The 15,044-nt window shown below is 51.5% G+C and overlaps 1 protein-coding gene across 7 annotated transcripts in view; it reads right to left on the minus strand.

The window, feature by feature from the left end:
• Nucleotides 1-11,176: 11,176 nt before the first annotated feature.
• Nucleotides 11,177-15,044, minus strand: part of ZCCHC7 (zinc finger CCHC-type containing 7) — an 86,736-nt gene continuing 82,868 nt past the window's right edge. For all 7 annotated transcript variants that reach the window (XM_042023120.1, XM_042023122.1, XM_042023121.1 and 4 more), the window contains 2 exons: nt 12,857-12,974; nt 11,177-12,419 (listed from right to left, as the gene is read on the minus strand). In XM_042023120.1, the coding sequence (XP_041879054.1) occupies nt 11,968-12,419; nt 12,857-12,974 (570 nt within the window). In that variant the 3' untranslated portion in view covers nt 11,177-11,967. The remainder of the gene's footprint in view (nt 12,420-12,856; nt 12,975-15,044) is intronic.

Consider the following 15,044-nt stretch of genomic DNA (forward strand, 5'->3'; position numbering starts at 1 on the left):
TATGTAAATGCCTAATTCCATTTGCACCTTGTGATTTGTTCCAGGCAGACCTGACCGTTCCAGCTCCGAGAAACTGAAATTCTTTCAAAGAGAGCTGGAAGGGAGGGAGAGGAATGGGTAATGGGACACCCATTACCCTCCCACACCTCTCCACCACCCAGGTGTGGCTGCCACACCCCTACACTCCCTTTCCCCCCTCTTGCTGCCAAGTGGGAAGGACACCGGCAGAGTTGGGAATGCCACCCTCTCTGGTACAGCTGGAGTTTGACTGATGTCAGGGTGGGACAGAAAAAACCACCAGCTTTCCCTCTATGAAGGGCAACACCAGCCACCCCAGGCAGAGATGGCAGCTCTCCAGAGGATATGGGAGTGTGGAGGTGTGACAGCCCCTTGCAAAAGGCCAGAGAATGGTTTGATCTCTGCCCAGCCATCCCATCCCATCCATCCCATCCCATCCCATCCCATCCCATCCCATCCCATCCCATCCCACTTTAACCCATGCTATCGCACCCTGTCCCACCCACCCCGGGTTTTGAGGAGGAGCTGTGGCTCTCTAGGGTGTGCAGTGATGGAGGCTGATTTCCTGGGGATCTATGCAGACTGGATGGGAGAAGCCCTCAGGACTGGTGATGGGACCAAATCCGGCCGGACTCATGCCCACAGTCTGTCGTCCCCTTCCCAGAGCCTGTTTGCTGGGATCCACCCGGTTAATCGGTAATCTGCTTGGGGGCAGGACTGCACTCCCATTCCAGAATGTGCTGTGGGTTCCCAGGGACAAAGCTGTGTGCGAGCAGTGGTGCTGGGGAGGGGGAGCTGGGGACCAGCAGGGCCGTGCCAGTGGCTCCATGTGCCCCTCACCCCAGCGAGTGGGTCCATGCTGGTGTTCCCCCCCAGCGCCCTTCAGCCATCCTCTCATGCCACAGGGCAGGGGCGGGATGTGCTGCTGCTCCCTCCAGCACCTTTCTCCACCACCCAAGCAGGGGTGTCTGTGTCCCTCCTCCCTACCTGCTCCCAGATGGGGTTCCTGGCACTGTGAGAGGGATGCCAGGAGTGCTGGCTGGGCAAGGGTGTATGGCCGCTGCCTGGGTTTATTCCTGACAAAACCAGCAATCTTTGGCAGGAAGGGGCCACTCTGAGCTGGAACCAGCCAGCCTGGCAGCACCACAGTGCATCCCCAGCAGTGTGGGACCTCACTCATCAGCCTTATCACTGCCTCACCATCACCCACTGTCCTGGCGTGAGATGAATCGCTGGCGGACTATCGTTCTTCCCCATGAGGCTGGGAGAGCCCCCAGTGCCCGGCTGGCCCCACTGCTGTGCCACAGGGCCTGCATTGGCAGGGCTGGTGTAATCCTGCCACCCCCACCAGTTCCTCGGGCAGAGGGACCAGAGCAGCACGTGAGGGACGCTGCCCACCCGGCTGGGGCCCGAAACCACAGAGGCTTTTCCCACCCTGTCCTCCTTGGAGCATCCTTCTTGGTGCTGCTCCCACTTGCCTTGCTGTGCCCACATCCCTGTGTCCTTGCTGCACCTGTGTCCCCTGTCGCCCTTACTGTGCCCACATCCCCAGTGTGCCTGTGCTCCCCTGCCCCTGCTGGACCCTGTGTCCCTGCTCCGCCCGTGCCCCTCTGTGCCCACGTCCCCGTGTGCCTTGCTGCCACCTCAGGCCCTGACATGCTCAGCATTCCACCAGCCAGGTGAAATCCCACCTTCACTACAGGGCAGGAGAGTGCTTGGGCTGTCAGACTGTTGCCACAAGGTTACATTTAAAGCAGTTGCAGAGGTTTCCTGTAGGCAGGAAAAACATATTGTTCCCATTAGGGATTTCAACCACACTGGTTTCTTTAATGCTCCATAAGGGATAGCTGGGATTTTGTATCTGGGAGCAACTGAAATGATGCTATTTTAAGGAGTGATATTTTAATGCTCTCCTAAAAGAGGCCTTTAAAAGAAGGCTCAAAGCTCTGCCTGGAGTGAATTCACAGTGGCCATATATCAAACTTATTGCCCCATGCAGCCTGTGGGATGAGAGCTTGTCCGGGACAACTGGTGAATCCTATAAATGGGAATAAACCCAATTGCCAAAACACAACTTCCTCTTTTTAATGCTCTCAGTGAAAGCCTAGCAGTGTGCTTGGGGCAGTACCTGCGGCAGGGCAAGGGGGAGAGGGACAAGGCGCACCAGAGGAAAGCAGGACGAGGATAACCACAGAGTATTTAGACAAAATGCAGAAAAAAGGCAGGCAGATGGCATGAATATTAGTGCATGAAAATGACTAGCACTCTGAGAATTTCCCAGTGTACTTCTGACTGGTTTGGGCTTGCTTTTATAATTAATTTATGGAAAGCACTTAAATTGGGAATAAACACAATCTCACAAATCCCTCCTAATCTCTGCCTGTATTTTTGAAATGATACCCTGAAGGTATAGTTCCTCACAATGATTAAACTGCTTTTCTTTTAAAAATTAAAAGGGACCTTCTCCATGTGGTCATGGGCTGTGTGAGCAGCCAGGCCCACACTCTGACCTGCTCTAGATGCAATATACTGTTGGAAGTACTCGGGTAGGGCATTTCCCCATTGGACTGCTGGATGCCAAATCTGCCAATATTTCCATTTTGGATTCACGTATTTTAATGCAAAATATGACCCAGTGTGTTGTCAGCCTATGACTCAGAAGCACTCAGCTATTAGCATAAATTTAGAAAGCTCCTTGAAAATGAAAAGAAATGTATTTAATTAAGTGGCTGCTTTTCCCTGTTGGTGGAAGCCAAGCTCTCTTTGTGGGTGGGATGTGCAGAAGGTGCTCGGGGCGGCGCAGTGTGAGCAGGGACCTCTGGGGTGACCGAGTGGATTTGGGTCTCTGGGTGCAGGCAGAGGCAGTTTGGAGCAGCTCTGCACACAAGGAGAACCCTGGGGAAATACAGGCCGTGCCCTGTGGCTGCCCTACCTGGGCTTCAGATGCTGCTGGCCCTGCTGCGGGTGTCAGTGAGCTGGTTGGGCCTTGTGTCCCTCTGCAGAAGGGAAGAGCAGTGAGGGGCAGAACAGCACGGCGTGGGATGCTCCCCACTGTCTCCAGTGGGATATGGGTCCCCAGGGTGCTCATGGCTGTGGGGTTGTGTCCAGAAAGGGTCCAGGAGTGACAACATGAAGTTTATTACATGGCTAATTGTGCTTCAACATGGAAATCCAGGTAAGAATTGCCCAGGGCACACCCTTTGGTTTGGCCTGTGCAGCTCAGTCATGCAGAGGAGAAGCTTTTTCCTTGTTTGCTCCAGCAGCCTCTCCATGTAACAAGTAATGGAAGAACACTGTGGTGCTGGGGAACTCCTTCACCCTCACAGACATGGGGACACGGGGAAGACTGCCCATCTGCAGCCGTGGGGTGGCTGGCCTGCACGTCCTGGATGAGTGCTCCCCATTCTGCAGGCTGATGGGTGTGCTCCTGCAGCTCCAGGAAGGACCTGGGACAAGGACACATGGGCGACAGGAGAAGAGGCTGGCAGGGGATGATGCTGTGGTGCCCCCACAGAAGCCACCAAAGGCATGTGCCTGGGACCTCTTACTGCCGGGGGGGTGGCCAACAGCCTGGCCAGGAGGGCAAGTTTTGTCAGTGCCACACTCGCTGTGTCCCTGTGCCAGTGCTGGGCAGAGTCCTTGTGACACTGCTCCCCATGGTGCTGCTCTCCACTGCACATCCCTCAGGGTGCACCTCCAGCTTGCCAGAGTGGGTCTAGAAGCTGGATTGGTTTTTGCAAATTCTGTATAATATATATATAATATAATACAATAGATATTGCATATGTAAGATCTATTTTCTAGGGTTATTTACTTCTCCCCTGCTGCAGTAGTTTGTTCCATCACAACCTTCCCTGAGTTCTGCATGCTTTTTTGCTCAGCATTTCCCTTCTACACACAGGAGTGATAGGTTTTAACACAGCTTTTCTGTTCTTTAGGGAAAAAGAGAGAGAATGTGAAAGACTGAATGGGATCTTTGTTTTCAAAATAATGCTGCAGTAATTAAAATGCTTGGAAAGGTGTTCTGTTCCCAGAAGTAATAAATAGTTTTGACTGTTTTGCCCCATTAATTGCACATTAGTTAAATAAGTGTATTTTATAACATGCGTATTCACCCACCTGCTTGCTCTGAAAGCTAAATGCATGTTTGAATATGCATTATACCCTTTAATGCGCAGTAATTATTTGGTACATTATTATAGATTCTTCCTGAGCCACCCCTTCCCAGGGAGTAGGTTTTTGTTTTGGCTCCAGGGGGTGCTTGGTGCCAGGTCTGGGGGTCATGGGACCAGGCAGCAGCTCTTCTCCGGGGGGACCATGTGCATGCAGGATGACTGCCAGTACCAGCTGGGCAAAGTCCAGGGAGGTCACTCAGATTTCTTTTTCCCCTGCAGATCCCAGCCGAAGAGGCCCAGTTTCAGCTGTCCATAGTCAGTGCAGGCTCCAGACTCTGTGACCAAAGAGTCAGCTCCTGCCAGCCTTCACTGGGGCTCTGTGTTCTCAAACCTTTTAGGAAATTTTGCTCGCATCGTCTCAACCGTAAAAGCTGAAGCATGTCTAGAGGAGGGGAGCAGGACCACCAGTGTTTGGGGCAGAACCATGAGGGTTTGGAGCAGACAGGCCAAGCCATTCCTCTGGTGGCTGTCACCTCCTAGGATCACCCCGTTCTGCCCTGGGACTGTGGCACACGACAGTGAGGGATCAGCAGAGTCTCCAGCCCTCAGGGAGAGTGGGGACAGACTTTGTCAGGTCTCTTGATGACTGAGGGACATCCAGCATGTCTGAAAGCTCACAAGCTGTGATCAGAACACCCAGTAAATCTGATCTCCCTGATCTCCCTCCCCTGCCGTGTGGAAAACAGCCAGCAGCTCCCACCAGCTACACTGGTGCTGGGTTAAAGATGAAGTAACTACCTGGCACAGGGAATCATGGCCCCAAGGAGACATTTTTCTGCTGCATTCCTTCCTCCTGCTGCTGCTCCCAGCTACTTCTGGAGCTCCACCAGCCCTCAGGATGGTCCCTGTGGGGATGACATGCCCTTGTGAACAGTGCTGAGCTCCCCACAGAAGGAAGCCACGGCACACAGCACTGGTGTGGCAGAGCTGGGGAAAACCCAGAGCAGAGCCGGGAAAGGGGAAAGGGATCCACATCCCTTGCCTGGCATGGTCCCAAAACAGAGGAGGTTACAGACCGATGTGTGGGTCCTTCCAGCAGGCCCACATCTCCTCTGCAGCTGTCTCTCTCAGGTGGCTCTGTGAGTGGGAAGGAGGGCACGGACCTGTTCCCAGCCGGCTGCCACTCAGCAGCGCCACGGCTGTGCCCTGTCCCCAGGAGCCACGGCTGGTGGCCGTGTTGCCAGCGATAGGTCCGGCTGCAGCTTCTGAGGAACAATGTGCTCCTACTGTATGGTACCAGATTGTACATCAAAACTATTATTTCCAACATCTCTGGCTTAATTGTAAAACTATAATACAAATGACATTGGGGGTTTGCTGGAGTTAAATTTTAATAGCAAGCCAGCGCCCTTTTAATGACATTTTATACATTTAAATTGGGCATGATCCCTTTGGGAACAGTAATTTTATTCATGGAGATTATGTCTAATTTGAATATAAAAACACCACTAAAAAGATATTGGATTTGCTATTTTTCACTTGCTGGAGCTCCAATCTTCCCAACTGACTGGGCTTTGGCAGATTGAAAAGGCCCTACAATCCCCCACCCCAACTTCCTTCCAGGAAAGTGCAGTACAGAGATCCGCATGAGTCCAGCCACCCCCACTGCCGGCCTGCGCTGGCCCCCAGCAGGCTCTGAGCCGCAGCCACCAGTGCCAGCTCTGCCTTGCACCGGCTGTGGAGGGATGAGGGGTGCGAGGCCATGGGGCAGCCACCCGGGATGGGCCATGGTAGAGTCCTGGGTTCTGCTCCAGGCCCTGCACAGATCCTGGTGCAGCTGGGCTGGAGCCTCTAAGGACGGCAGCTGCCTCCACCGTTGTTCCTCCTTCTTGTGTTGGAGCTGGCCAGAGCCTCCCAATTCCAGTGCCAAGCCAATGTGGTTCCCGTCAGATTGGCAGGTGCCTTGGTTGAGGTGGTCCTTTTCTCCCTCTAGGGCAGGAAAGGGTCTGGCTGATGCTGTGCTTTGGCAGTAGCAGCCCCACTTGTTCCTTCCAGTGACAGCAGAGTTAGAGATTGACAGCTGACAGGCACAACTCTGCAGGGACTGTCACCAGCCCTGGCTGTACATGAGGCTGGTACTACTTTGGAGAGCAAGGAACACTGGCCCACACAGAACAGCCAGCACTGACGGACACTGTCACAGAACAGCCAGAGCCGAGGGATGTCTGCGGACACCGGGGCAGCTCCTCCGGAGACCGGTTTCCTCGCCAGGGAGGATGCTGAGCAGAGGTGTCAGCCTGCTGGGCAGTACCCTCGAGTCTCCTCTTGGGGTGGCTGGCAGGAGCCGAGGCCAATTCCAGCTGTGGTGGCTGCCCCTTGCTGTGCAGAGTGCGTGCCCACTCTGTGTGGGACTGTCGGAGGAGGAGAGAGGTGTTGGGGTGAGGTCTGCGTGTGAAAGCGGCTCGTTTCCATCCAGACACCGGGATAACGCCACAGGCGTGGCAAAACCTCCTGGCTCCTCAGGGGAGCATGTGCAGAGACGCGTCCGCTGGCGGGGAGGCAGAAGGCTGCGGGGGCCCGGGGGTGCAGCCAGCGGGGTCCCAGCAGGAGCGGCCGCACGCAGCCGTCCCTGGCGGCCAGCCGAAGCCCCGGCACCGCGGGGCCGATAACGGCGCTGGCGCCGATGGGCGCGCGCAAAGCGGCAGCCTCATCTCCGAGACGGGATAAACTGTTTGGCCTTTGGACAAGATTATTTCTGTTCAGAACACGATTGTTATCACTTAATTGAAAATAATTATCCAATGCAAATTGGCTTCAAGTTGGCAGCTGAGTTGAGGGGATGGTGCGTTTCCAAGCTGTCCTGAGGAGAGCCGAGTGCGGTGGGAGGGCGAGAGGCTGGGACTGTCCGCAGGGCTGAAGGGGGAGGACATTGCAGGGTCAGATGTCCCCTTTGCAACACCTGCACCCCTCAAGAAGAACAGCGGGGGCCGTCCTGCCCCCAGTGCTTTCATAAACCGGGACCTTCTGGTTTGCCTTCCCAAAGCAGCCACCGCGACAGCAGAGTGTAGGTGCTGGAACCAGCTGCTTAGGAGACCTCTGCTCAGACGTGACAGTGTTCACAAGGCTCTGCCCCACCTGGGGCTGTTTGCACCTCGGATTTCATCACATGAAGGATGCAGCTCTCCCGCTGCTGTCCACTGGAAGAGCTGCAGTCTGCCCACATAAAGGAGACGGCTGGTGCTGTAGCGGGGTTGGGGCACAACTGGGATGTGGAACCCTCTGGAGAGCCCAGCAGGCACAGCCCCCTGGAGCTCTGACCCGAACCTGACCAGGCACTGAAGCCTCGGCTGGGCTTGTTCCTCTTCTGCTGGACCTGCTCTGGCCACATGCAATCAGCCCATCATTCCAAACGTTACCTGCAACTGTGTGTTCTTGCCAGTCAATAAAGGAGAATGTGTCTCTGTGAAATTTCCCCCATCCCAAATCCCTTGGTGCCTGCTAAACCTTCCTCTTCTGGGTGTGGCCACTCCTGCCTGCAGGCCCCATGGGCCGTGGTCAGCGTGAGCATCTCCTGCCTGGCGGCTCCCGGCGGCCGCTCTGCCCATGGCGTTGTCTCTGCTCCCTCTTCCTTGTTTTCTGCCTGAATGGATTTGGATTAGACAAGACCTTCCCAAATGCACACAATGGCCCTGCCAGTGCACAAATACACCAGGTTTCCACAACAGTTTTTCTATGATTTGACCAGACTGGCACAAGGTTAATTAAAAAAAACCCCAATGTTTAAATGCAGTTTCATCAGAAGTGCAAGATGCCTCTGCAAGAATTTCTGCCAGGACTTTTCAAACCCTGCAAAGCACAATTAGACACAGTCAAATATTGCCCTGGTTAAAGACTATTAATTTTCCTTACATTTGTCATGAATTAATTTTTTCCAGCTGTATCAACACTGTTTCCTTTATAAATACAACTGGCTCCTTTACATTGAAAAATTAAATTTGCTCTAATAATGAACTGAGGTACTAATAATCATTTTGCAATGCAAAAAAAGTGCAATTACTGGCTGCTGTGCCACGTGGTGCCACGGTTGGTTGTCACTGACCCTGGTCTGCCACTGTCACCCACAGTCCCATCTAGAAGGTGCAGCATGGGAGTGCCCATCCTTGCTGGGTGCTCATTTGTCAGTGTCCACCTACTCGGGTGAACTGAACCTCAGGTTTGCTTGGTGCCCTTGAGTAGCTGCTCAGTGACATGTGGGGTGAAACAAGGTCTGCCAGTGAGACTGGGGCCACCCTGAGGCACATGGGTCTGTGTGGTCACTGTGGACTGCTGGTGTTAGGTATGGCATGGCCCTGTACACACATAGTTAAGTGATGGTCCCTGCAGATTGTACAACAGTTGGAGAGATTGATATTTTGAGACGGACTTCAGGGAAAGGAACACTTCAAGGAGGAGAGAGACCTGTGCAATGTCACAAAGACACATCCAGTTCCCTCCCACAGGTGTGCCATGGACACAGACACCTCAAATCACAGCACTCCTTCCTTCCTCAACCTCTCTGTGTAGTGGCTGCAACAAATGATGGACCCAATACTCCCTTCTCCCCTCTTCACTCCTGGGACACCTGCCCCCATTACCCAACAAGACTCTGACCTGCTGATCCATCCATCTTGTCTCCTCTGCAGTGCTGGGTCTGAGCTGCGGTCCTTTATTTATTCACGCAATGTAGGTTTCCTCATGCTGCCTCACCAGTGCACATCAACTGTGACCTCGAGACACCATCCTCTCCTGGGATGAGCATGTTTTTCAGTCCCAGGCATCTCTGGAGTAAGGACTGACAGTTCTTTAAAGGAGGGGGGAAAGCAGGCGGGAGGAGTGACAGGCTGAAGTACATTGTGGTTTAATAGGATAAAGCAGAGCTCGATGGAAGCAGCTCAGTCCCCCAGTTGCCAGGCCTGGTGCAGGATTACTAACACAGCACTGCCCTTTCACAGCACCTGACGTGCTGATATTGATGGTGCTGGAAAATCCACCCCTTTTTGCCATTTTCCTTGTCCTCTCCTCACTGAATGTAATCTCCTGCTGCTTTATTCTCATGCTGAACTCCCTAAGATCCATCAGCTGCCTGACAGAAGCCTTACAGGGAGTGCTGGGTGGCACTGGTTACTGGTGACAGCTGGTGCCAGACACAACCCGCTTTGTTCCAAGTGGTGCCAGACAGAGCCGCAGGCACCAGTTTCTGTTGCACCTGATTTACCCAGGTGCTTTCCAGCAACAAGCCAGCCTTGTCTATGTCCCTCCTTCCTCACTGGTGGCATTATCCAGACTTGCCAGTTCTCCCCTGAAAGCCCTGGTGGGTGCAGATTTCTGCAAAGCCTGACACTGGTCAGTGCTGGAGCTGATGTTGTTACCTGCCAGGACCCAAACATGCCCGTGGTTCATGCCCCAGGTTGGATGTGCTGCTGCAGGATCTTGTTTCTTTTCCCACAGTGGCAATGCTGCCACCCGCCTGCCAGGTCCTGGCCTGTGGCTGGAGGATATTCCCTCACCCAGCTCCTGTCTGCTTCCAAGGGTCACTGCCTCAATGTTTTCCCTTCCCATGGTCCTGAAAAACATGCTTCGTCCATCTTTTACTCTCTGTCCTGTAATCACAAGCAGCAGACATCTACCAGAGCAAAGGCTCCGCAGGGCTGGGTACCTGCAGGATTCGGAGTGACATCCAGAGGCAGGTCCACCACAAACACATTGTCTGGTGCTGTCAGCAGCTGCTGCCAGTAAAAGGCAGGAGCCACAATCGGCAGCCAGGCTTCTGTGGGTCTTACCCAAGCACCTGTGTAAGCCACTTTGCCTAAACTCCCTGCCATGACCTTCCCAAGGCCAGGCAGGGTCTGCCCACCTGCGCACAACAGGGTTTGAACAACTCCTCTGCAGTGTCCAGGGTGAAATAGTCTTGTCTGAAGCCACTGAACATCAGAGAAAGAGGTTGGGTTTCCTGGCTTTCTGACTTGCCATGCTAGCCCTGGACCTGGTCCTCAGGGGAAGAGTTAGGAAGAACTCTGACTTGCTCCACCCTCTGGCACTGCACATGGATGATGTAAAGGCACCTCTCTTAGGTGCAGGAAATGCACTCACCTCCAGACAACTTAGCTGGCCAGATGACCAAAACAATCACTGAAAACCACCCTCCTCCCTGTCTGCCAGGTTTGTGCTGGTTTGGCTAAAGGCCAGTGGTGGCTTTTGCTCAAATGAAACATGGAATTCAAAACCAAAAAGGGATGTACAACACAGCATCTAGGAAAAGAGCGGTCTCCATGTTAAAAGCAAGTCTTTTCACAGAAGGAATTAACATTTTTCAGTAGGTCTAGAACTGATTTTCTTTTCAGTATCATCGGGAATTTTTCAATAAAGCAAGAAATGAAGTTAAGCAAAACTTATTTTTTGTTGGACATACTGAAGCAAAGCTGGGCATTAGGTTTCCAAATGCTATGCAAGCGTATCTCTACCTCAAATACCTTTGAAACAGGATGACATGGTCACCAGAACACCTGTGTTCTCACTGTTGAGTTTGCCAAACAGAAACCCAATGAATTTAGGGACTACTGGCATGGGATAACAGTGGCAAAATGAGAGTCCTCCATTTTTTCTTGGGTGCCCATTTCCCTTTCCAGATACCCTTGCAGGGTACAAATAGTCTCTAATTTTAACACAGGACTGCTGCATGAGGAGAGGACTTGCACCTCAGTGACCCTGTCCTGTTACCATCAGCTGCTCTCTAAGAAGTGGTACAGTAGAGAGCAGCAGGGTATAGATAATTTCCTTTTCAAAACAGTAAAGTATAAATACCTTACTTTTTTTCCTTTACTCTTGCCAGAGGTGATGTACTTGCAGCTCAGGAAAGAGAACATGACACTGTTTTCAATTATGTTTGGAATGCAAGGAAATGAGGAACAAACCCATTTTTTTCATATTTCTCATGTGAAGTTTTATTTGTGTTAGTCCTTTGATAAAGCATTTTATTCTTACAAACCTTAAAACAACATGCTGAATTCCAGTGTACAAAAATAACTGTATTAAAAAAAATTAAATTTTAGCACAGTGTGACTGGAACCAAGTATGTTCTTCATACTCTGCTCTTTTTTCTCCAGAAACAGCTTCCACATCAAAAGGAACAAGGACAGATTTAGTGTGAGATGTAAACTCTGTTCCATGCCCAACTGCTCAGTCCTGCTCTGCTGACAGCTGGTAAGGACCAGGAGGATGGAGCCCTGAAAGCTGAGCCCCGAGGGCAGTGGGTCGATGGTGCCACACTGGAGAGCGAGGTGGGTGACTGCTTCTTCCCAGAGCATAAAGCAGAGACGTGGCTGCCCCTTCCAGCGGGGAGGGAACTGCCAAATGCCCTTCTGTGCTCTGGAGAGGACCAGTGGCTGAGGGGATGTGCTTTATACCCGTGTTCCCACTTTCCACCCCAACCCCTCCTGACCCAAGTCTCCCTGGCATTGGCCCCAAAGGCACTGTGCTCCAACAGCACAGTCCCACCTCACAGGTGAAGAAACAACCCCTGCCAAACCCAGCTTGCCCCGCACACACCTAAGCAAAGAAAATAAACATACAGCCTATTCCAGGACCACCCCAGGCAGGAGCACTGGGTCCTGCTTGCCTTGGGGACAGCTCACAGAGATGGAGTGGTCCCCTGTGGCTGTGGAGATGGGTGGGGTGGGTGATGGTGCCCAGCATGCTGGGTCAGGGACAGACTCAAATTCATGTGCTAAGAGAGCGACAGGAATAAAGAGAAGGCAGAGCCAGAGCCAGCAAGTGCCAGTACCTGCCTACCTCCCCGTCACCAGGACTTCTGTTTGGACTTCTTCTTCCGCTGTTTTATAAGGAATAGATTGTCCCTGCTGTCAGGACTAGCATTTTTCTGCTTTTTCCATTTCTTCTTCCTTTTGGCACCTTCCAGAGGCTGCTGCACACACATGGCTTTGCTGCCTGAGAATGCCTGGAAAAGGGACTTGTGGCGGACCCTGCTGCCCTTGCACACCTGCTGCTTGTACCCGCGAGGGAAGTCCTCCTTCGGTTCGCAGCGGATTTCAACACCCCTCCTGTGCTTCTCCTCTTGGGGTTTCTTTGCCCGGGACACCTTCATCTTCTTTTGCTGTTCACTGTTCTTGCTGTTCTTCCCACGTTGTTCTTTCCAAAGTTTGCTCTTTTTCTTGTGGCTGTGCACCTCAGGCTGTTCTTCCTGCAACGGTGTTTCAGACTGTTCCGGCAGAAGGCCAGCTTCCTGCAGGTCTGGAAGCAGAGTGCATTATTTCAATACCTAAAAACCTTAAAACCTGGCACCTGAGTCATCACAGCTCTCCTTAGGTACATATGAAGTTAGACAAAAATTAATCTCTGGCAGATTTTTTCACTGTGGGTTTTTCCTGTCATCACACTAGAATCTTAACAAATCATGATTTAATCCACTTCCTGCTATTTCAAGGCATTTTTAATGTCAGCAGATTTTTCAGAATTAAAACATCTGACAATGCTCACTGAATGACTTTGACACAGTCAATTTCCATGATAGACATGGGTGAGTAAAATCACAAATCTCTTACTACCACCAGGCTACCTGTTCAAATCCATGCAGCTTTTCCCAACACATGAAAATAATTCCACAATGTTTCTAAAAAGCACAAACACAGAACTGAAAGGTGGGAGGGATCTCCCAAAACACACTGTACCTGCCACCTTCCTTTTTAACCTGTTTGCTCTCCTCTTGATATCGCATTCATCATCGTAGTAGTAGACAAAGGGAGAGCTGGGGAACATGTTTCCCTGCATCCGCTTCTCTGAGCACTCCTGCAAAACACATTTCAGGTCACTAGAGGTGGCTGAGTGGTGATTTCCTGGAAGTGAAATGGTCCAGGTTCTCCAGGTCCTGGTCTGTACCTGTGGGGGAATGTGGTCAGCACTGACATTTTCATTACCAGCTCATAATCCCTCCTCACACACTGGAACACTGTTTGAGCACCCAGAAGGAATCCCCCGTCTTCCTGCAGTTGCCACACATCTGTAGCACCCACAGAACAGATCATGAAGACCAGGTGATGACAGGTAAACACCAGGCAAGTTGCTCATGGAGCTATTGGACACAGGGACAGGGCTGTCCTGCTGCCAGGCAGGACCCCAACACTTGCTCTGCACATTCCCAGCACCCCAGAGACAAACAGTGCCATGGCAGGGCAGCCCTGGCACCTGGCCTGTTTTGGGTGAGGGTCCCTGCAGAGGTGTGGCAGGCCAAAGGGGTGGGTGGGCTAGGAAAAGAGGGGAGCAGCAATTGGAGCTAGAGCCTGCCAATAGCCAGGATGGATGGTGTCACTGTGTGCCATTACCTCACAGTGACAAACCAAAGGCAAATCCTGCAGCAGCTGCTGCTGCACACGTAGAGTGCAGGGAAGAGGAAAAAGAAGAGGAGCAGAGCCCTGAACAGACAGCTGAGGTGAGGAAGAGGCTGACTCTGGCATCATGTGCATGCCAGCCTATTTCCCAAACACTTGGAACAGGAATGTGTGTTTTTTCACTGCTGTGCGCACAGTTTTATCCATGTCTTGAGAGCTAGGCTAACAGGAACACTTTCTGTGATTCTGCCTTTTTTCTGGGTACCATGTGGTATTGAGAGGTGCTTTATTCTCCTTTACCTTCCTTGTAAATTGCTTGTTATCTGCTATGCTTTGCTTCATCATCTTTCTCTTCTTGGATACCGCTGAAATCATAGAAACACAGAATGCCACAATGGCTTGGCTTGGAAGGGACATTAAAGATCATCCAATGCCACCCCTGCCATGGCAGGGACACCTTCCAATATCCCAGGTTGCTCCAAGTACTGTCCAGCCTGGCCTCGGACACTGCCAGGGATCTAGGGGCAGCCACAGCTTCTCTGAGTAACCTGTGCCAGGGCCTAACCTCCCTCACAGGGAGGAATTTCTTCCGGACAGCTAATCTAACTCTAGATTAGCTACTCTCTTTCTACTCTCTTTCAGTTTGAAGCCATTCTACTGATGTCTTGGCCTTACCAATCTCCAGGAGCTGTCAGGAGCTTTCACTCACCTGATGTCTGCACCATGGGACCAGCAGCTTTCCTGCATGTGCTACTGCTACCACTCAGTGCCACCCCAGCAATCCCTCTCCTTGCCTGCTCCTCTCTCCCAGAGGCACAGCAGATCAGAGATGCATTTTGGATATATTTTGCATTTTCTTTTTGGCATTTGCTTGGCTGAAATTTAGTGAAGAATCAGTTTTTCTGAAGTTTTTTGCCTGTTTTTGGGAATGGCAGGCACATGGGAAGATCTGGTATCTCTTCCCTCTTGTGTCACTATCGGCTTATCCCCTTTCATTCTGTCATTGCTCAGGCTGTTTCTGCTCCTTGCACACTATTACAAACACTTTCTTACCTTAACTTTGAGAGCCATAAAATGCCCACCACTTACTTTCCTCCCTTTCTGATTTTGTAGTTTCTACCATTTTCTATCTAAGTATTTACTATCAGCTCCTCACACATAATTTCTAATTATTTTTACAGGAGCCTTAATAATGACCTAAATAATCAATCTACAGCATCCCTAATAATTACTCATTATTTTCACAGCAGCTTTACTTGTATCCACATACGACTGTCTTCCTCCAGTGCCATTTTTCGGACAGTTTAATAAAAGTAAACTAATCTAAAGGCCTGAGCTTTTAACAAAACCTACTGGATAGTTGAAGGGGCTGACACACAAGAGCAGGCAGAAGGGAAGGGAGGAATTTGCTGGCAATTTGCTGTTTCTAAGCCACAGGAAAAAATAAGCTAAACCCATCCAGTGCATGATTAACATTCATTTACTAGAATATTTGTGGCTCCTGCATTTATTCCATGAGAGGAAAAACCCA

The sequence above is a fragment of the Corvus kubaryi genome, unplaced genomic scaffold (genome assembly GCF_017639235.1).
Source record: "Corvus kubaryi isolate FWS band 111438036 unplaced genomic scaffold, C.kubaryi_AGA036_p1.0 37236, whole genome shotgun sequence".
Taxonomy (NCBI): Eukaryota; Metazoa; Chordata; class Aves; order Passeriformes; family Corvidae; genus Corvus; species Corvus kubaryi.